Consider the following 18,973-nt stretch of genomic DNA (forward strand, 5'->3'; position numbering starts at 1 on the left):
CATTTTGATCACTTTTGTGTGTTATTAAAATATCTGAATTTCTGCATAAAAGTTCTGCAATGTACTTACATGCCTTGTTTCCGAGGATCATTTGCAAGCTTTGTCTTAAAGTCTGACAACCTCAACAGCAAAACCTGCTTTTTGTGCCATAGTTATTGTGTTATATGTTAAGCATCTGGAAGGAACCCCAAGGAGGCCTCAGGAAACGGTTACTGCCTCTTGACTTATCATCCTGAAGGCGATTTGTTTTAAAGTTGATAATCCCTAGGGCTACAAGAGTGTCCCACATCTGCCCTGAATTGAAAACAGATTCCCATTAAGAGCCTTACATCAGTGCTGTGGATTCATTCGATCTGAGTCAGAAAGGAAGTCGGAGAACATTCGAACGTATGGCCTGATAGCAACACAGCCGCTCCCTTCATGGAGGATCGGGACTGCAGGGTATGTAGGATGTCCGTTTTCAAATTTTAAAACTGTTTTTGGGGTGTGGAAGCGGCCTTCAGACCTCGAGGCGGGAATATTGGGGAGGGGACTACGGTAGCAAACAGGTAAAAAGTCATGGTCAGTGTCAGGACTGTCAGTGCTACGGATGAATTGCTCAGAATTCAAGAGGCCAGGAAGCCTCCGCTGCTTCCGAATTCTCCTACCCGGTTTTGTTGAGGTTTGGTAACTTAGTGTTCATATAAAATATATACCTATAATTATGTAGAGATTTATATAAAAACTTCCCCCCAGACGCTGAGACTCTAACACGGGATTGTAAGCCAAGAAAAGTTTTTACTGTTAAAAAGCCAGCACTTTTCCAACCCCAGCTTATCTCTAAACTTATTTTAAAATCTTTCCACTCATGCTAGGAATGAAGGATGGAACTATGTACTCCTATTATAAGCCTCAGGGGACTGGGACCATCTGATTAACTATGTAGCATTCACTATCCTGCTGAGATTTTCTCTCAACTTTGTTTTGATCTTCTCTGTTAAAGCAGTATATCCTAGTGTGAAGTTCTTTTCCTTTTGAATTAGAAAGGAGGTTAGACTTATCCATTAAAGATAAAGACATAAGAGAAGCCTATGGTGGTGATAAACAAGGCTCTGAGGGCCCAGCAGCATGAAGTGTGGATGCTGAGCCCTCCAGCCTGGCTCCTGGGGTCCTTCTGGCTCCTCCAATCCCAAACTGGGCTTGGATGAGCGGAGGCCTCACGGGTTACTTCCAGAAGTCTAGTCTGCTTACCATCTTCTCTGAGAAGCTTGGGGCAGTGTCTACGACAGTTGATCCCCCATATATACTTGTGGAATGAAAACAGAATTATGAAAAGAAATCCTAGAAGAAGTGTCCGTCTGGACATATTGGCCTACTGTGCCTCATTAAATTTCTACTCATCTTTTTTGGTAAGATGGATCCCCAAAGTGGAGCATTGGAGGTGATAGGTCATGGAGGAAAAAGTGCTAGTGTGCCAGTGAGAACAACTGTGTGTAAAACACCTGGTTCTGTGGCTATGGCATTAAGAAAGTGAAGAAATCTGAAACAGGAGTCTTGAGAGGTAACCATCATGCCCTAGGAGAATGTTCAAGAATTCAGGAAAGGCTGGTATGGGAGAAAAGGAACAAACGCGCCTGCTTGTCTTTCCCTTTGACTCAGTGTGCTCATCACAAATGTTCTGACAGTACAGAGCCTCTGTTCTTGTGCTTTCCCTGGTTTCAGAAACAATACACTAAGAGCGGCCCAGTTGGCAGGTAAGATTGTCCATACAAATGCCAAAATGCTGTTCCCTCTTGACTGGTCGCCCACAGTTCTTGAAAGAGGGAAGGTTTTTCAGATGCCAGAAATTGACTGCAAACTGTGTCATGGGATTATGCCCTCTGAATCCCAGCAAGACAGAGGCTTCCTTTTAGAAAAGGAAGCACATTTGGGTTTTTGTGCTGGAGGATGCAAAAAAGATGTATTGATCATCTCAGACAGAAAGGGGAATTATTAGGCTTAGAAACATCGCTTCTGTCCTATCTAAGGAGACTGGCAAATGAGCCTTGAAATCTATAGAAATGTTTCTAGTTCACACCAGCTTCCTCTTTGGGAGATGATTGTATATATATCTTAATTCAACTAACCTACTTAATCTCAACCACAGATGTTTGGGAAGAAAATAAAAGCAATGTTGCAGACAATTTCCGGGTGAAACCTCTATCATAAATTTAACTACCATTACCATTAAGTAATATCCACTTCGAAAAAGCTCTCTGCTGCTTTTTGAGTAATAAAATAAACAAATGTTCAGATTCCCTTTCCTTGGCCCATATTTGAACATCAGGCATGTCACTAAGGGGCTATGCCACCAAGCCAATTCATGGCCTCATTTTTCTCTAGAAGTTTTGTAAGGCATTGTTTGGAATTCAGAACACATTATTTCCCAGAAACAAGTTTAGCCTCCTAGCTCAACTCCTGAATGCAAATTTACCCCCAAATATAGAGAATCTGTTACAAGTTTCTGGAAATGGACCATAAGAACTTTTACCATTTTGTTTAATGACACTAGAGAATAAATTTTATGATAAACTATAATACTCCTTTTGAGAACATTTTCAATATCCTTGAGAATTAATTCTTGGCCTTGCACCCTGTTCCTTTCTTTATCTGAACCCTAACTACCTATTCTAGGTGCTTTGTCCCCTGCTACTCCCAAATGGTACTCTAGGTTGGAGTCTTAGCAAATTATTTGCCTGTGGTTTCTCACTTATGGTTTCTTTTGCCTATAATGTCTTCCTCCCCTTTTGATTCCTGGTAAACTCTTGACCAGCTCAAACATAAACATAATTAAAACTCCTCTATGAGGCCTTGGTCACAAACCTCTCTAAAAAGACTTTGCACACAGCTTCAGGTGGTTCCCCTATTGACCTTCTAAATCACCAAGGACCACAGTTTGAAAATATGCCTTATGAAAAATTAGAATTCCCTCCCCACCTCTCCTGCATTTCGAGAACACCTTGTAAATACCATGATATACTAACATTCACCACATTATATGTCAATTTTTAATTTATATTTTGCCCTTTTCCCTAACCTGAGACCTCCTTAAAGATACAGTTTTCTTTAGAACCTGCTACAATGCCTGGAACATAGATAATTAGTAAAAGGATGGATGGATGAATGAGTGGATAATTGGATAAATATGTGATCAGATAGGAGTGGGTGCACTCAGTCAGTTGGGGGTCCAACTCTTAATTTCAGCTCAAGTCATGATTTCAGGGGCCTGGCATAAGGCCCCTCATTGGGCTCCATTCTCAGCAGAGTCTGCTTGAGGATTCTCTGTCTCCCTCTCTCTCTGCCCCTCCTTCCATTCTCTCTCTCCCTCCCTCTCTCTCTCTCTCTAATAAAAATAAATCTAAAAAATAAAATATAATAAAAATATGTGATCAGATGGATAAGTGGATGATATGATTGGATCAATGAATGGATGGATAGATGGATGGATGGAGTACAGGAGAAAAAGCTGATTTATTTAAAGGAGAATGGAGAGATATAAGAAATCTATGGAATTCTAGATGGGTCTTTTAGATAGTTTCAAGGGCATGATATTGATGGAATTTGTGCAGTATTATTTTTTTTATACTGTTTTGTGAGGAAGGGGTTATGAGTAGAGGGAAGAGAATGGAGCTTGCGGTAAGAATAAACGGGTTCTCTCCCTAGCTCTCTACTTCCTAGTCATGAAGACTTGAGTAGGTAGTTTGCCTCTCTACTTTTGCTTCATCTTACAGATGAATAAAACTTTGGAGAGTTTTTGTAAGGATTAAATGATAATCCATCTAAAAGGTCTAGTCTAGTCCTTAAGCCATACCAGGTTAAAGATAGGTGGTAGTAAAATATCAATCTAAATCTGAAACAGCAGACATAGAACTTGAAGCCAGAAGAAACCTTGTCCAGCCTTGTCTAAATTAGATAAGCTGTGATGGAGGAAAAGGTAACATGTATACATCCAAAAACAGTGGGGGTGGGGGTAGGGATTATGAGAAAGCTGTTTAGTGGCAAGTAGCTGCAAAGTGAAAGGAAGAGAAAGTGCACTATTGAGAAATTGCACTTCCAGGATTATAAAAGGAATAATTGTGTGTATATATATACCTGCAAGTACGCTCCCATGCATTTGTAACCCCAAAAAGTGCCTTATATATTGCATATACTTTACATAAACACTAATGATAGTAATACATTCCTAACTAACACTTATTATACCACTTACCAGGTCCTAGGCACCCTTCTAAGCTTTTTACACATTTTAACTCATTTTGTCCTCACAACAACCCTGTGAAGTAGTTACATAAAATCCTTACTTTACTGATAAGAGGGCACACAGCTAGTCACATAACCAGCATGCATAGGAGCCAGGGTTTGGACCCAAGAAGTCTAGCCCCGGAGTCTACACACTTCACACAGGAATGTACTCACAGCTGATGCAACTCCTGGCACAGACCAGACAGCCGACTCAGCTGTCACAGTCAACAACACTCTAAAGTCCCCTTTTGATGGATATCCCTATAGATATACTTTTCAAAAAACAATTTTAACTCCTGAAAAGTTAGAGTGGTAGAATTTTATAGCATGGAGGGACATTTGGTTCATTATGCCCAGACTGGTCAGCTGAGAGTTTCCAGGAAAAGTCCCCTTCAGAGTCAGGTGGTTGGAATCTCTGCCGACATACTGGCGGCAAGGATCAGATGATCTTAATGGCCCAGATAGCACTGTGGCGGCAGCGGGACATCACCTTTATTCCAGATAATGTCCAGGGAATTCTAAAAAAAAAAAATTCTTCCTGGAAGTTTGTAGACATTATGTTGACACTCCAATAGTTTTCCAAATAGGAAAATAAAGATAATCATTCTTTATTCTTTTTTTTTTTTACAAAGAATCATCTATTTTTTAAAAGATTATATTTATCTATTTGACAGAGAGAGAGAGAGCACAGCAGGCAAACTCTCTGCTGAGCAGGGAGCTGATATGGACCCTGGCATCATGACTCAAGCCGAAGGCAGATGCTTAACTGAATGAGCCACCCAGGCACCCCAAGAATCATCTATTTTTATCATTTTTATAAAAAAAAGCAACAAAATATAGAGTCTTTGAACACTCTATGTTTCCTAAATTGAGTTTAATAGGACCATGTTCTTTTGTTTTTTTTTAAACAGGACCATGTTCTAAAATATTCTATAACTCTTTTTTTTAAGATTAATTAATTAATTTATTTATAGCATATGTGTGACCTTGGTGGCAGTATCACACAAAGGGAGAGAGAGAACCCCAAGCGGACTCTGTGCTGACCGTGGAGCCTGGTGTGGGGCTTAATCCCACAACCCAGAGATCATGACCTGAGCCACCCAGGTACCCTAAAATATTCCATTACTTATATGGCATCCCTGAGCCCTTACCTCTTCCTCAAATTGCTCAGTGCAATCTTGATTCCATTTTCCCATACCAAAAATAGACTTGTTCAAGCAGTTAACACATTTAACAAACTCCACAAATTCTGAACCAAGGACATATGAGGTAGACAGAAAGAATGTGAGCTCCCCTCTTCTACCTGATTAAACTATTATAAGTGTTGCCATAATTAGTACAATCATTATGCAAGGGACGCCTGGGTGGCTTAGCGGTTTAGCGCCTGACTTTGGCCCAGGGCGTGATCCTGGGGTCCTGGGATCGAGTCCCACATTGCACTCCCTGCATGGAGCCTGCTTCTCCCTCTGCTTGTGTCTCTGCCTCTCTCTCTGTCTCTCATGAATAAATAAATAAAATCTTAAAAAAAAAAAAAAACAATCACTATGCAAGTGCTACAAAGTTTTCTAATTCTCTGGCTATTTTAGTTATTCTTATTTTAAGCCATTCACGTGTTCCACTGATGTTTTGGGGCATGATTTTTGGATGAATAGGTAGGTAGGCTTGTTGCAGAGGTTGCCAGTTTTGCATACCTCCAATACATCTAGTGAGTGACCCACACGAGTCCATACTTTTAACTCAAGAGAAGTGGAAAAATAGCATTTAACACCTAGAATCATAAAAATCAGGAGCTGGGAGGAACCCACTCTCTTTCTCCGTGGATTACAGTATAAGGAGAGGAAGAAGGAAAGGAAGGGAGAGGAGGGTAGTAAGTGGATTCCCTAGGTCTTTGTCTCCATTTTTTTTTCCTCATTACAGTCTGGATAGAGAACATCTTACCCAAAAACCCATTCATGTAAAACTCAATCCCCTTTGGAGTGTTTTGCATCTATTCAGGTGTCCTGGAAATAAATATTAAATTAAATTAAGTTTTAATTTCATTTGAATTCTGAATAAAAGGCTTTGCATAAATGGACCAAAAGAAGTCTAACTCTCCAAAAGTAGGTCAAATGAAATAAGGCACTTTCAAGTATCCAGAACAATCCCATCATTTAAAAAAAGCCCTGCAAGTTCAATAAATACCTAATAGAAATACGAAATCAAGCCAGAAGTGGCCTTACAGGAAAGGATTGTTTTAAACCATTTAACTCTTCCAAAATGCCAAGGGAATAGAGGACACTAAAATGAAGTCCAGATTCTCAAACAGAGGTTGAATTTTAATAAAACTCTTCATTGGACAAATGGATATTTTGGAAATGGTTTTAGGCCAACAAGCTCTCTGGCAGGGCTATTGTAGAGATGAGAGGAGATTTAATGAATATGAATCTTACAGCCCAGTAGTACACAGTGGATACTCACTAATATTTTGTTGAATGAATGCTGACTAATTCTGGACTAACTTAGCCAAGCCAACTCAGCACTCTCCTTCAGGCCCAGTGGACACCTTAGCATAGGTTATTTCACAGATTACATGAAAGCCACACTTCCTGGAAAGAATGATCCTCTGGAAAAACACAGTCCCAAATTTCTGAGACTTGTTTCAGTTTTACAAAAGGTTAGTATCAGATATATTAACTCAAATATTAGAATATTAGAATGGCTGACTAATTTGCTTTGAGAGTTAAATGAGGTCATGTTCATTCAGTCATTCATTCATTCATTCATTCATTTAAAAAATATTGATAGTGTATTTTCAGTACAGCAAATATTGTTCTGTGCTTGGGAGATGGAAGTGAGCAGGGAAATGAGGGCTCTGGCTCCATGGAACTCACATTTTCCCACAAAGCACTTGGCCTGCAAGTACTGCAGCCACCTAGCATAAACACCCTCTTCAGGGTGGGTAGGAAAGTGCCCTGGAAAGAGCGGTCAGCTTTTAGAAGTAAGACTGAGGATTCAAGGCACCCAGGTGCCCCTCCCACCTCCACTCTCTCTCAAAAAAAAAAAACAAAAAAAGTAAGACTGATCCCACTTAAGCCCAGCCTCCATGTCTTACCAGCTGTTTCCTAGGAAATATTTCCAAGCCATTGATCTTGTCTGTTGAATGGGTATAATAATACCTAGCTGGTGAGGATTCTATGAAGATGGAATGAGACTTCCTGTGTATAAAGTAGCACAGTATCAGACAGTAAGGACAATCTTTCAGTACCTTCATGAAGAAATTGATCAAAAAAGAGTCAAAGAGGAAGAGTATCTGGGAATAAGAAGAGTTGAGAGTAATTGCCTCTCTGAGCACATTTCTCAAAGGAGGTGCTTTTCAGCCATTTTTGATGCAGAATGTTGGCCTGGAGGGTGTTGACATTGTAATAATAAAACATAGAAGAAGCATGATGTCTCATTATACATAGTAGATTGAACGTATGCTTTTTTTCCCACTCTCTTCTCAAACCCTGGTTAAATGGAAATAAGAGAAAAAACAAAACCACCAGAACAATCGTGGTTGGGTGGGGAGGGTGGAGGGTAGATAACAGAAATGAGAAATGCCAGAAAAAGTTGGAAAGATTGAGCATAGGCTGAGGGAAAGAGTAGCAACTAATGTAGTATACAATGGGGAAAACTGAGAATTAATTACTTGGGGTGTGCGGTCTAGAGACTATCCATAAGAACAAGGTCATTGGAGTCACTCACTCTAGGAAGATTCTGGGAAAGGAGGCAGGGCTAGCGGGATGGGAAGGGCTGAAGGTAGGATTGTTTAGAAGCCTAAACATTTAGAAGCCCTACATTGTTTATGTATAGGGAATAATGAGAACTGCGTGTCCCCTGCCCCCACCATCCTAGGCCTGTCTGGGGAGCCAAGAAGCTACACCATTTCACTCCCCATCATAGCAAAAGACTGGAGAAGCTGAACCAGAAACAGTCTGGTCTCAGAAATGGCTGAGGAAGGGGTACAGTCACTATCCTAAAAACAAGGGAACTGAGAAACTCTATGCAAGACTTTCCAGTTACCTTCCCAAACTTAGTTCCCAATATGCAAGGGCTTTATTTTTTTTTTAAAGTTTTTTAAGATTTTATTTATTTATTCATGAGAGACACACAGAGAGAGAGAGGCAGAGACACAGGCAGAGGGAGAAGAGGCTTCTTGCAGGGAGCCCAATGTGGGACTTGATCCTGGGTCTCTAGGATCAGGCCCTGGACTGAAAGCAGTGCTAAACCGCTGAGCCACCCGGGCTGCCTGCAGCCAGGGCTTTAAACAGCCTCCTCAACCAAATACCACCACCAAGAGAAGAGACAGGAGGATTCCCCTGTGTTGAAAAAGACCTGGTCAACAGTGAAGATTTACAAATACTGACATTTGGGGATCCCCTACAAGAATCTGGGCCCTCTAGCAAATCAATCACAGTAAAGCCTACAGCAAAAAGCCCCACAATATAGGGCTTACAATCTGATTTCTGGTGCCCCAGTCTTAAGTGAGAAGAAAGGATCATCAAACAGTAGGAGAAAGCAGATGATTGGAGAAAATGAACCCAGAGGTAACAGAGACAATGTGGAGGACAGAACTGAATCCAAAATATACAATGAGTATCCTCAGTGAGGTAAGGGAAACAAAACTAAAAACAGATATAATAAAAAAGAAACATTCTGGTAACAAAAACAATCTGTAGAAGGCTTAGAAGATAAAGTTTAGAAAATCTGTCAGCACTAGATAGGAAGCAGGACAGAGCCTAAGGAAATTGGATGATCAGTCCAATAGGGTCAAATATCTGAATAATAAGAGTTCTAGGGGCACCTCAGTGGTTCAGTTGGCTGAGCATCTGATTCTTGATCTCAGCTCAGGTCTTGATCTCAGGGTCATGAGTTTAAGCCCTGCACAGGGCTCCACGCTGAGGGAGCCTGCATTAAAAAGAAAAAGAAAAAAGAAAAAAAATGTTCTAGAAAGCACTGAAAAAACAAAATATAAGAAATCAATGAAACAGTACAAAAATTTCTTGGAAATGAAAGACACAAGTTTCCTGATTAGAAAGACCCACCTAGCACCCAGCATAGAGAATAAGATATATCAGCATGAAATTTTAGAACACCAGGAATAAACAGGAGATCTTAAAAGCTGCCAGAAAGGGCAGCCCAGGTGGCTCAGCGGTTTGGCGCTGCCCTCAGTCCAGGGCATGATCCTGGAGACCCGGGATCGAGTCCCCATCGGGCTCCCTGTATGGAGCCTGCTTCTCCCTCTGCCTATGTCTCTGCCTCTCTCTCGCGCTCTCTCTCTCTCTCATGAATAAATAAATAAAATCTTAAAAAAAAAAAAAAAAGCTGCCAGAAAGAAGAAAAAAAAAGGCCACATAAACATCAAGAATCTGAATGGCATTAACTTCTCAGTAGAAACACTAGAAGCCAGGAAACAATAACTTCCAAATTCTGAGGCACAAATGATCTCTGACCCAGAAACTTACAAGCATGGGGTAGACTAAAAGTACATGAGGGATCAAAACATTCCCATCACTTACGCCCCTTTTCAGCAAGTTTCTAGAAGACATGCTCCACCAAAATGAGGGAATAAGCAAAGCACAACCAACTCAGAATGGGGCTCCAGATGGAACATCTCCAAGAAAGAAAGAAAGGAAACTGGCTGATATACAAAAGGGCTCTACCATATTGCAGGGTGTTCTCTATTCTGTCAGAAAGTTTGGAGCAGGAGAGTGGATATGTATATAGAAAAGTAAACAAATTTAAAAAATAAAACTCTAAGGAAAAATAATTGATGAGAAAAGAAATAGAATTATAGCACCTGATATGATTCAGCTGTGAGCAATATTTACGGACAATAATGGAAGCACTGAACATTAAGAGAACCATCAATTAGAACCTAAGTGTGGTGGCCTGGAGATGCACAGCTCAGGTCCTCCCTTCAAAGGATGACCTGCAATGGGGAGCGTGTCACCTCTTTGGGACCTGGCGTTGTCTTCATTGGGAAAGGTGGCCCTGCCAGGTTCCCAGCTATTGCCTGAGCACAGCAAGGGGATGAGAGCCAGCCACTGCCGCCCAGTGCAGGATTTCTCCACTGGCCAGTCAGGCTTTATTCGGGGTCTCTGCATCAGCCTGGCCCTGAACTTCTCAGAACTACTCTGAAGCCTAAGACTCTTCCTACCCAACCTTCCTCCCTTGACCCTCTGCTTCATGGTGTCAGATTAGCCCTGGAGCTGCCCTGTAACTTTCACAGGCACCTGTACCAGTAGATCTTGTGCATTTCTAATTCTACCTCGGCTTCTGATTCAGAGGACCTGAAGGAGCACAATCACTATGCTGGGAGCATAAAAGAAGGAAAAATGGGGTGGGGTGGGGGAGACAGGGTAGAATGTTAAATCATTATTTTTTGTTTAGGAAAGTCAACCGATAATGTCTACGTGTCTATAATGGGAAAGGAATAAAAAAGAATTAGCAGGATAAGTTACAGGCGTTAGAAATGAGGAAGGCAATGCCGGAAACAAATGCAAATGAAATAATTAAAAAGTGCTAGGAGTGATTGTGTCAGGAAACGACGGGTGGAGCGGGAACTAACTCCATGTGTTGGGGAGGAAGGGGAGTCATGACTTGAGTACTATCTGACTTCATAAATGATGCTTACTGAGGCACCTGGCTGGCTCACTAGGTGGAGCGTGCAGCTCTTGATCTCAGGGTCATGACTTCGAGCCCCATGTTGGGCATATAGGGAGGACTTAAAAAAAAAAAGAAAAGAAAAGAAAAAGAGAAGTGAACAGTGCTTCATTTATAAATATATACATACATAAATGTTGCTTGCCAAGCTCTGCCTAATATTAGGATGATAAAAAGCACTTATATATCAAACATAGATATAAATACACCTACCAAACATTTCAAAACACATCTAACTATATATTAAAATGTATATCAAATATACCTATAATCAAGTCTTTTTTTTTTTAAGATTTTATTTATTTATTCCTGAGAGACACAGAGAGAGAGGCAGAGACACAGGCAGCAGGAGAAGCAGACTCCCCGCAGGGAGCCAGACATGGGACTCGATCCGGGGACCCCGAGATCACGCCCTGAGCCCAAGGCAGATGCTCAACCACTGAGCCACCCAGGCGTCCCTCAAACATCTTTAAATATATATTTTAAAAATCAGATAAATATATTTTGCATTTTAAGTATATGCTATTGATGTACAGTACTTAAAGACGCTTGACCCAGGTGTGGCCCGGCCTTAGCCCGGCTGTGCCCTCGCCCGCTCGCTCCTCCCCGCGGCAGAGCGGGCTGCAGCGCCTGCTGACGGGCTTACTGGCCAGTGCATTTCTCTGCAGGGGGACACGGGGACAGGGCCCCCAGGGTGCACCAGGAGGCAGGGAGGGACCCCCGCCATTCCCAGGACGCAGGCCTCACGGGCCAGGCCAGCTGCGCTCCACCTTCACCGAGGGCGAGGGCGAGGGTCCCACTCCAGAAGGCTCGCTGGGTGCTCGCAGCTGAGCCGGGTTTACCTCCTCCTGGCTCCCAGGCTTCAGCAGCTGGTTAGCCAGCGCGACGCATTCCTCCCCGATGACTGGCAGGACTGAGGGGGGGACGTGAAGAAGAGAGAGATGACCCCGGAGCAGCCCCTTCCTCCTCCGCCTCACCCCCAGCCCCACAGCTGTGACTGCTGCCCTGCAGCCACCTGGGCCCCGAGACAGCTGCCACAGAGCCCCGGACCCTTGCCACATACTTTCCTCCCGAGGAGGTCAGGCCAGGGGGAATGGAGTGTGTGTGTGTGTGTGTGTGAGAGAGAGAGAGAGAGAGAGAGTGTGTGTGGGAGAGTGTGAGAGTGAAAGTGTGTGAGAGTGTGTGAGAGTGTGAGTGTGGAGAGAGTGTGTGTGAGAGTGTGAGAGTGAAAGTGTGAGTGTGTGAAAGAGTGAGAGTGTAAGTGGGAGATAGTGTGGGAGAAAGTGTGTGTAAGAGTGAAAGCCCGAGTGTGTAAGTGTGAGAGAGTGGGTGTGTGGGAGACCGTGTGAGAGTGAAAGTGTGAGTGGGAGAGAGTGAGTGGGAGAGTGTGAGAGTGAAAGTGTGAGAGAGTGTGTGAGAGAGTGTGTGTGGGAAAGAAAGAGAGTGTGTGTGAGAGTGTGAGAGTGAAAGTGAGAGTGTGGGAGAGAGTGTGAGTGTGTGAGAGAGTGTGTGTGGGAAAGAAAGAGAGTGTGAGAGTGAAAGTGTGAGTGTGTGAAAGAGTGAGAGTGTAAGTGGGAGATAGTGTGGGAGAAAGTGTGTGTAAGAGTGAAAGCCCGAGTGTGTAAGTGTGAGAGTGTGAGTGTGAGAGAGTGGGTGTGTGGGAGACCGTGTGAGAGTGAAAGTGTGAGTGGGAGAGAGTGAGTGTGAGAGTGTGAGAGACTGTGTGTGTGTGTGTGTGTGTGTGTGTGTGTGTGTGAGTGAGGTCACGTCACACATTCATAGTTCTTCCCTGCTTGGTCAGAAGCAGGCATATCCACTCGGGCCTCCCAATGGCCTCCCTTCATCTCTGGTGTTGGACTGGATGAGGCACCACAGGAAACAGTGAGCTGTCTGGAGGAGGAATTGTCACCCATATGTTGTGAAGTGCGGTGACCAGTGGGGCTGAGGACAGACCCTGAACTCCAAAATGGCGGCCCTAGCCCTGTGAGTTAGCTCGGCTGTCAGCAGCAGCATGTGATCTACTTCAGGACAAGAGACAAAAGTCCTCCCAATTGCAGATGCAATTGGAATCTACCAGGAATCTACCAGGATATTTTTGATGACAAGAACCAATTTTCATTTTTTCCATTATATAAAAGTAATACATGCTCAGTTGTATAAAATTAAAACTTGGAAACAAGTACAAAGGGGCCATGGTTGCACAACCCAGAGGCACTCACTATGTGCCTTGTTTACTTTCAGTCTTTTTAAAGACTTTTCCAGAGCTTTGAAATTTTACTTTATGCATAATTGCATATCCTGCCTTTCCACTTACAAATTTCATCAAATGCATTTCCTCATACCACTAAAAACTCTCTGTAAAGCATCTTTTTTTTTAAGTCTGTGTAATAGTCCAGCTCACAAATGCAGCCTGATTTGTCCAATCATACTTTGTCAGGCTCTTTAAACTATTTCAAGATTTTCTAACTAGAAATAATGTTGTGATGAACTTTTGGCATATACATCTTTGTCCTCATTTCAGATTATTTCCTCAGAACAGATTCCCAGAAATAGAGCTGCTCAATCAACTGGTATGAACTTTTTTAAGGCTAAGTAAAAATATTTTAGACAGATTGTGAAAAAAATGTGTTCATGATTTAATGGTATCCAGATTTTTTTTTTCAGAGAAAAATGTATAAACCAATAAGTGCATGCCCATGATCCACCTTAAGAAGATGTTTTACTGGGACGCCTGGGTGGCTCAGCTTTTGAGCGTCTGCCTTTGACTCAGGGCATGATCCCACATCGGGCTCCCTGTGGGGTCCTGCTGCTCCCTCTACCTGTGTCTCTGCCTCTCTCTGTGAGAGGCATAATAAATAATAAATAATATTTATGTAATATTAATAAATATTATTTATTTAAATAATAATTATATTATATTAATAAATAATATTTAATTATAAATTATAATTAAATAAATAATATTTATTATAAAAATAAATAATAAATGATATTATTTTAATATTAATAATTAATATTATATTATAATATATAAATATTATTTAAATATTAAATAAATAATATTGTTTTAAAAAAAGCAGAACTGCAAAGGATCATTCTGTTAGACAATAAGAGAAAACAAGTGAGGGGTGGGGTGAGAAGAGGGAGAGAGAGAAAGAAGGAGAGGGAAAAAGAGAGAGAGAGATTTGTTATGCCTTGAGCCATATTATCCTGGAGTGAATTTTCTGAGGAAATCATTAGGAGATAAAACTTAAGCACCTCTGTAGCCAATCCATGTTGTGTTTATGAGATGTCCATGTGAAGAAGGACACTCACTCACACTGAGCATATGTGATGCTACCTCCTTCTCCCCACCTCCAGCCTGCTCACCTCTGTCCCCACTCATAGGAATCGGACACAAATGCTGAGCCGCGAAGCAAGGCCTTCAGTAGGGCTGCCAGCACTTGAATCCAACTTCCAACCCTCCCCATCAGTGGCCTTAGAAAAGTTGCCTAATCATTTCTAAAGCCCTGTTTCTTCATCTGGAAAATGAGGATGAAGCTGATACTATCCACTTGCCACAGCTGTATGTAGCATGGCCTAAACGAGATAAGCACCTAGCACACTGCAGAGTAGATAATATTACTTTATAATGTGTCCCTGGAGACATTGAGGGGGGAGGGGAGCAAGGAAAGCTGTTTCCCAGAGTAGAAGCCTGTAAACCCTTTACAAGCTCTTGCTCAGGGCGTGATATTGACATTACACTTGATGTTTTTCAAAAAGCAGTGAAAGGCTATGTATTTTTCCCTTTTCTGCAGTTGTTCTTGGGTTCCAATATTTCGGAGTAGTACCTGTATAGAACAGGTAATCCCAGTGGAAGCTTCACCCCACTTTGTTGACTTTCCAAGAGAAAAGTGAAATGGTCTAGACATGTTATCAAGCTGACACCCCTGGACTTACCTTTCCTATGTCCTAACCAACGAGGCATAGAGCCTCCAACAGTTTTCAGCCTGAACACACCTAATCAAGGTGATCAGATGTCTGGATTATAGGTTCGGTGACTACCAATGAGCAGGTTCCTCAGATTCTTTATGACCAGCACCTCTGGTTGCTTCTGTGGGTTAGAGATTCAAGGAATTACATGGGTGAGGGATTACAGTTTAGTTCTAGAAGGAACCTTACCAATAATCTAGTGATGCTCAATGTTCATTAACTTTTTTGCATAAGAAACATCTCTAAAAATATGATTCTTTCCTAAAGAAGATGCTCTTCCTCTAGAAAGTGCACATATGCACACTCACATAAAATGGTGACAAACATCAAGGGAGTTAAGACTTCCCTAAAGCCAATTCATGGATTTTCCAATAAGGAATTCTGATCCTTTTTTTTTTAAGATTTTATTTATTTTTTCATGAGAGACACAGAGAGAGAGGCAGAGACACAGGCAGAGGGAGAAGCAGGCTCCATGCAGGGAGCCCGATGAAGGACTCGATCCTGGGTCTCCAGGATCATGACCTGGGCTGAAGGCAGGCACTAAACTGCCGAGCCACCCAGGGATCCCCAAGGAATTCTGATCTTTCTAGGGAACTGACACCCAGGGAGGTCCAGCACAAGCCCACGGTCACACAGTGAAGGTAGAATTGCAACCCAGGTGTCCTATCAGCCAGTCTTCTGTCCCCCTCTGCCTTTTCTCCATATGCTTTGCCAGCAGCGTGCTATACCAAGAGCCTATAGGGGAAGCCCAGAAGGTCACATTCAAGGATTGGACATGAGTCCAGGTGCTTGCCCTGGGTCTCTGATGCCATCATGATGGAGCTCAAGATCTAGAATGTACTCCTTTTTCCTCAAGATGTCTTTGCAACAGCCAGAAAAATACCTTAAGAGGTGTGCTCCTAATGGCCTCTTGAGAATCAGTGCGATGACTGTGGTGTGCCAACGTGGCCCAATGTGATCCTTCCCCCACTCTCAAGATCCACAGTGCAGTCTAGGTCGATGACTCCTGGAAAGTTAGAGGTATTATAGGAACAAACATTAAGACCGTGGCAGCATATTATTAGCAAATATTCTTCAATCACTACTCTGTGCTGTTGGTGTCCAGTGACCCCTGCTCTCTCTCTTTCTGAGTGTCTCAGATCTTTTTGGAGATTCTTTCTGGACATGCACACCCCCTGCCACCATGGGCAGGGACTCCCCTCCTACCACCTGCAGTGTCCCTGTGACATTCGTCAGAGACAGCGACCTTCTGTTCTCAGGTTGTTGCATTACTCCTCATTAAATCTATGTTAATGTTTTCTTTAAATGCCTGTCTTTAAAATTATTTTATCTTCTATCTGTTTTCCAAGCTGTTACTTCATTTCCTGTTGTGTGTGCGTGTGTAATTAGTATGTGTGTGTGCATGCGCTCATGTGTGAGCCTCTGTTGTTTGCAACACCTCCCAGTTGGAGATCATTTTTAAATATAGTTAATGAGCATTTAACACATTCTCTTTGATGAAGCTGTTAAATCTGGCTTCACACTGGCACCCCACCAGACATCTCTCTTCTCCCGAGCCATTTGTGTTTACCTATTCTTAACTACTTAGTTATGGTTTCTTATTTGTTGGCACAATATCAAACTAACCTTTAGTCCTGTCTGGAAAAAGTAGGGCTTCGGTTTTGTGAGAAAATGCTTACATCTGTATTCAAAGCAAGTCCACTTTCCTGGTGGGCTTTCATTTTCGCCGAGCAAAATATACTGTAGACAGAACAAATATTTCATGATCACCCTAACTGGTCGTGCATGTGGCAGCAACATATAAGCTAGAGCTGTGGGCTTTTGCAAAAACAAATATCCAACTCAAAACCTGTGGGTTCCAGCTGGCAGAGTTTTCCTGGATTTAATTGTAACTTGATCTCTGAAGAGGGAGTGTGTCAAGTGTCCTTTTCAATCACTTAGAAAAAGCAGAGTAAGTGGCTGCGCAGTCCTGGGATTCGCCTGTGAGATGAGCCCTCATTGCTGTCCCCTAGAGGAGAGGATCACAGGAGTCACAGTCCTGTCACATGCAGAAACACAAAGTTGTCTCCTAAACTCTAGGCTTAACAAGGAAACAGCACACAGAGGTCTCTAAGATCAATTATTTAAAACTCAATACAATAAAAAATATAACAATGAACTAAAGGAGGGGAATGAATGATTATCTTTACACAAAGCAGGAGTAATCTCCCAACCTAGAAAAATCCTCCCAGTGCTTTCTTTTTTTTTTTTTTTAAGATTTTATTTATTTATTCAGGAGAGACTCGCAGAGAGAAGCAGAGACATAGGCAGAAGGAGAAGCAGGCTCCTCACAGGGAAACCAATGTGAGACTCAATCCCAGGACCCCAGGATCAAGGCCTGAGCTAAAGGCAGAGACGCTCAACCACTGAGCCACTCAGGCATCCCCCAGTGCTTTGTTTCTTATCTACTACCCATGCATTCCTCTCTTACCTTTCCCAGACTTCAGTTTCCTACCTCATAGCAAATCCTGCCAACCCTAGAGCCAGCACAGACATATACAGAGAATGCACACACACACACACACACACACACACTCGCAGTGTGGCGTCATCTGAAAAATTACCTGGTCGCAATTAGGTGAAAATCTGTAACCTGGTTCTCCGCAGCTGGCCCAGAGTCTTGCTTCTAAATATGAACACAGCTTGTTGCCCAAACCATTTACATCAAAGCCCTTGCTACCAAAGGAAGCGGGGCAGGGAGAGTTCACCTTCCAGCCTTTAGGTTACTGGGGAGGCAGTTAACTGCAGACAGCTGGATTTCACATGGTGTGCGATTTTTCTGTTTTACTCTGCAGAAACAATTCAGAACACAAGGTCAGTTTCAAGGGATTGTTTGGGTTAATTCCCACTCTGGGTCACCTGACATGCTTCATAATTTGAAAAGCGTTTTCTCCTTTAGGTTCATGGTAGGCAAGGAAAGAAGAGGGAGGGAACTGCTCATGTTGACTCAGGGTTGGGGAAGCATGACAAACCTTGAGCAGACACGGCCATTGGCGCATTCAGGTGTAAAGGCAGGATCTTCCCCATTCCTACCTGATTTCAGATACCTCAGTCTGAAGCCCTAGAGCCTCTAGCCTCCTTTTTGTTGCTGTTTTCCTTTCCTGTTGACTTGTGGGTAAAAGGCAGTGAAGTGGTTCGACAGGGGGCCTGGCCCCACAGGAGTCTCCAGACCTGTCTGGCAGATTTGAGGAGCAGGGGCCACCATGGGCTCTTCGCAGTAGCCAATGATAACCTTGGCCATTGTTCAGAACAAGCTTAAAGAGAAGGCTTTTAGGCAAAGATTTCTTTTTAAACCCGATTAGCTTCAGAGACTTGTTGTTAACAGTTACCAGATATAATTGTTCCTGATAAGGCTATCTGAAAAGCAGGAACTTAAACACAATGAGTATTATATGTTGGGGTGCCAGGGTTGGAGATGCTACTTCGTTTAATGTATAACCAGAGAGTGATTTGATTTGTCCTGCCTGCACACACTTGTTACATAGCAACTGTGAATGAAAATAAAAGCCATAAATTCTGCGAGGAAAGTCTACATTTTAATGCAATGGTGAGTTTTGATCCGTCGTTAAAACCAATACCTTTAACTTCTAAGTATCTGATTTCCAGAAAGATAGTAAGAAATTCCCTTCTCTCTCCTAGCCAAGAACCAGGAATTAACTAAAAAGTTGTTACTAGATTTCAATATGTTTTGTGAAAGAGGTGATAAGGCATCTTATCTTCCAGACTGCCTTTTTCTCTACATGATCCTATCCCTCAGCATTCCAGACATTTTCCCCTCATTCTACATGTGGTGTCAGAGCCAAATGGTCCAGAAATGACCATAATAATATCATCTCTTCTTATAAAATACAGGAGAATTAACTTTTTTGGCCGTGCTGATTCTCTTTCTGGATGTTTCTGGAAAATGTTCCCTTTCTGGATGTTCCGTGGATGTTCGATCCCCATTCATGTCCTTTTGTGTATTTTTCATGTCAGAGAGTGAATATCATAAAAACACTTGTGATCGTGATGTCACTTG

At 42.4% G+C, this 18,973-nt stretch overlaps 1 protein-coding gene across 1 annotated transcript in view; it reads left to right on the plus strand.

The window, feature by feature from the left end:
• Positions 1–341: 341 nt before the first annotated feature.
• SASH1 (SAM and SH3 domain containing 1) overlaps positions 342–18,973 on the plus strand; it is a 255,510-nt gene continuing 236,878 nt past the window's right edge. The window contains exon 1 of the mRNA XM_041745577.1: positions 342–441. Coding sequence (XP_041601511.1) covers positions 421–441 — 21 coding nt within the window. The 5' untranslated portion in view covers positions 342–420. The remainder of the gene's footprint in view (positions 442–18,973) is intronic.

The sequence above is a fragment of the Vulpes lagopus genome, chromosome 2, assembly GCF_018345385.1.
Source record: "Vulpes lagopus strain Blue_001 chromosome 2, ASM1834538v1, whole genome shotgun sequence".
NCBI classification, from domain to species: Eukaryota; Metazoa; Chordata; class Mammalia; order Carnivora; family Canidae; genus Vulpes; species Vulpes lagopus.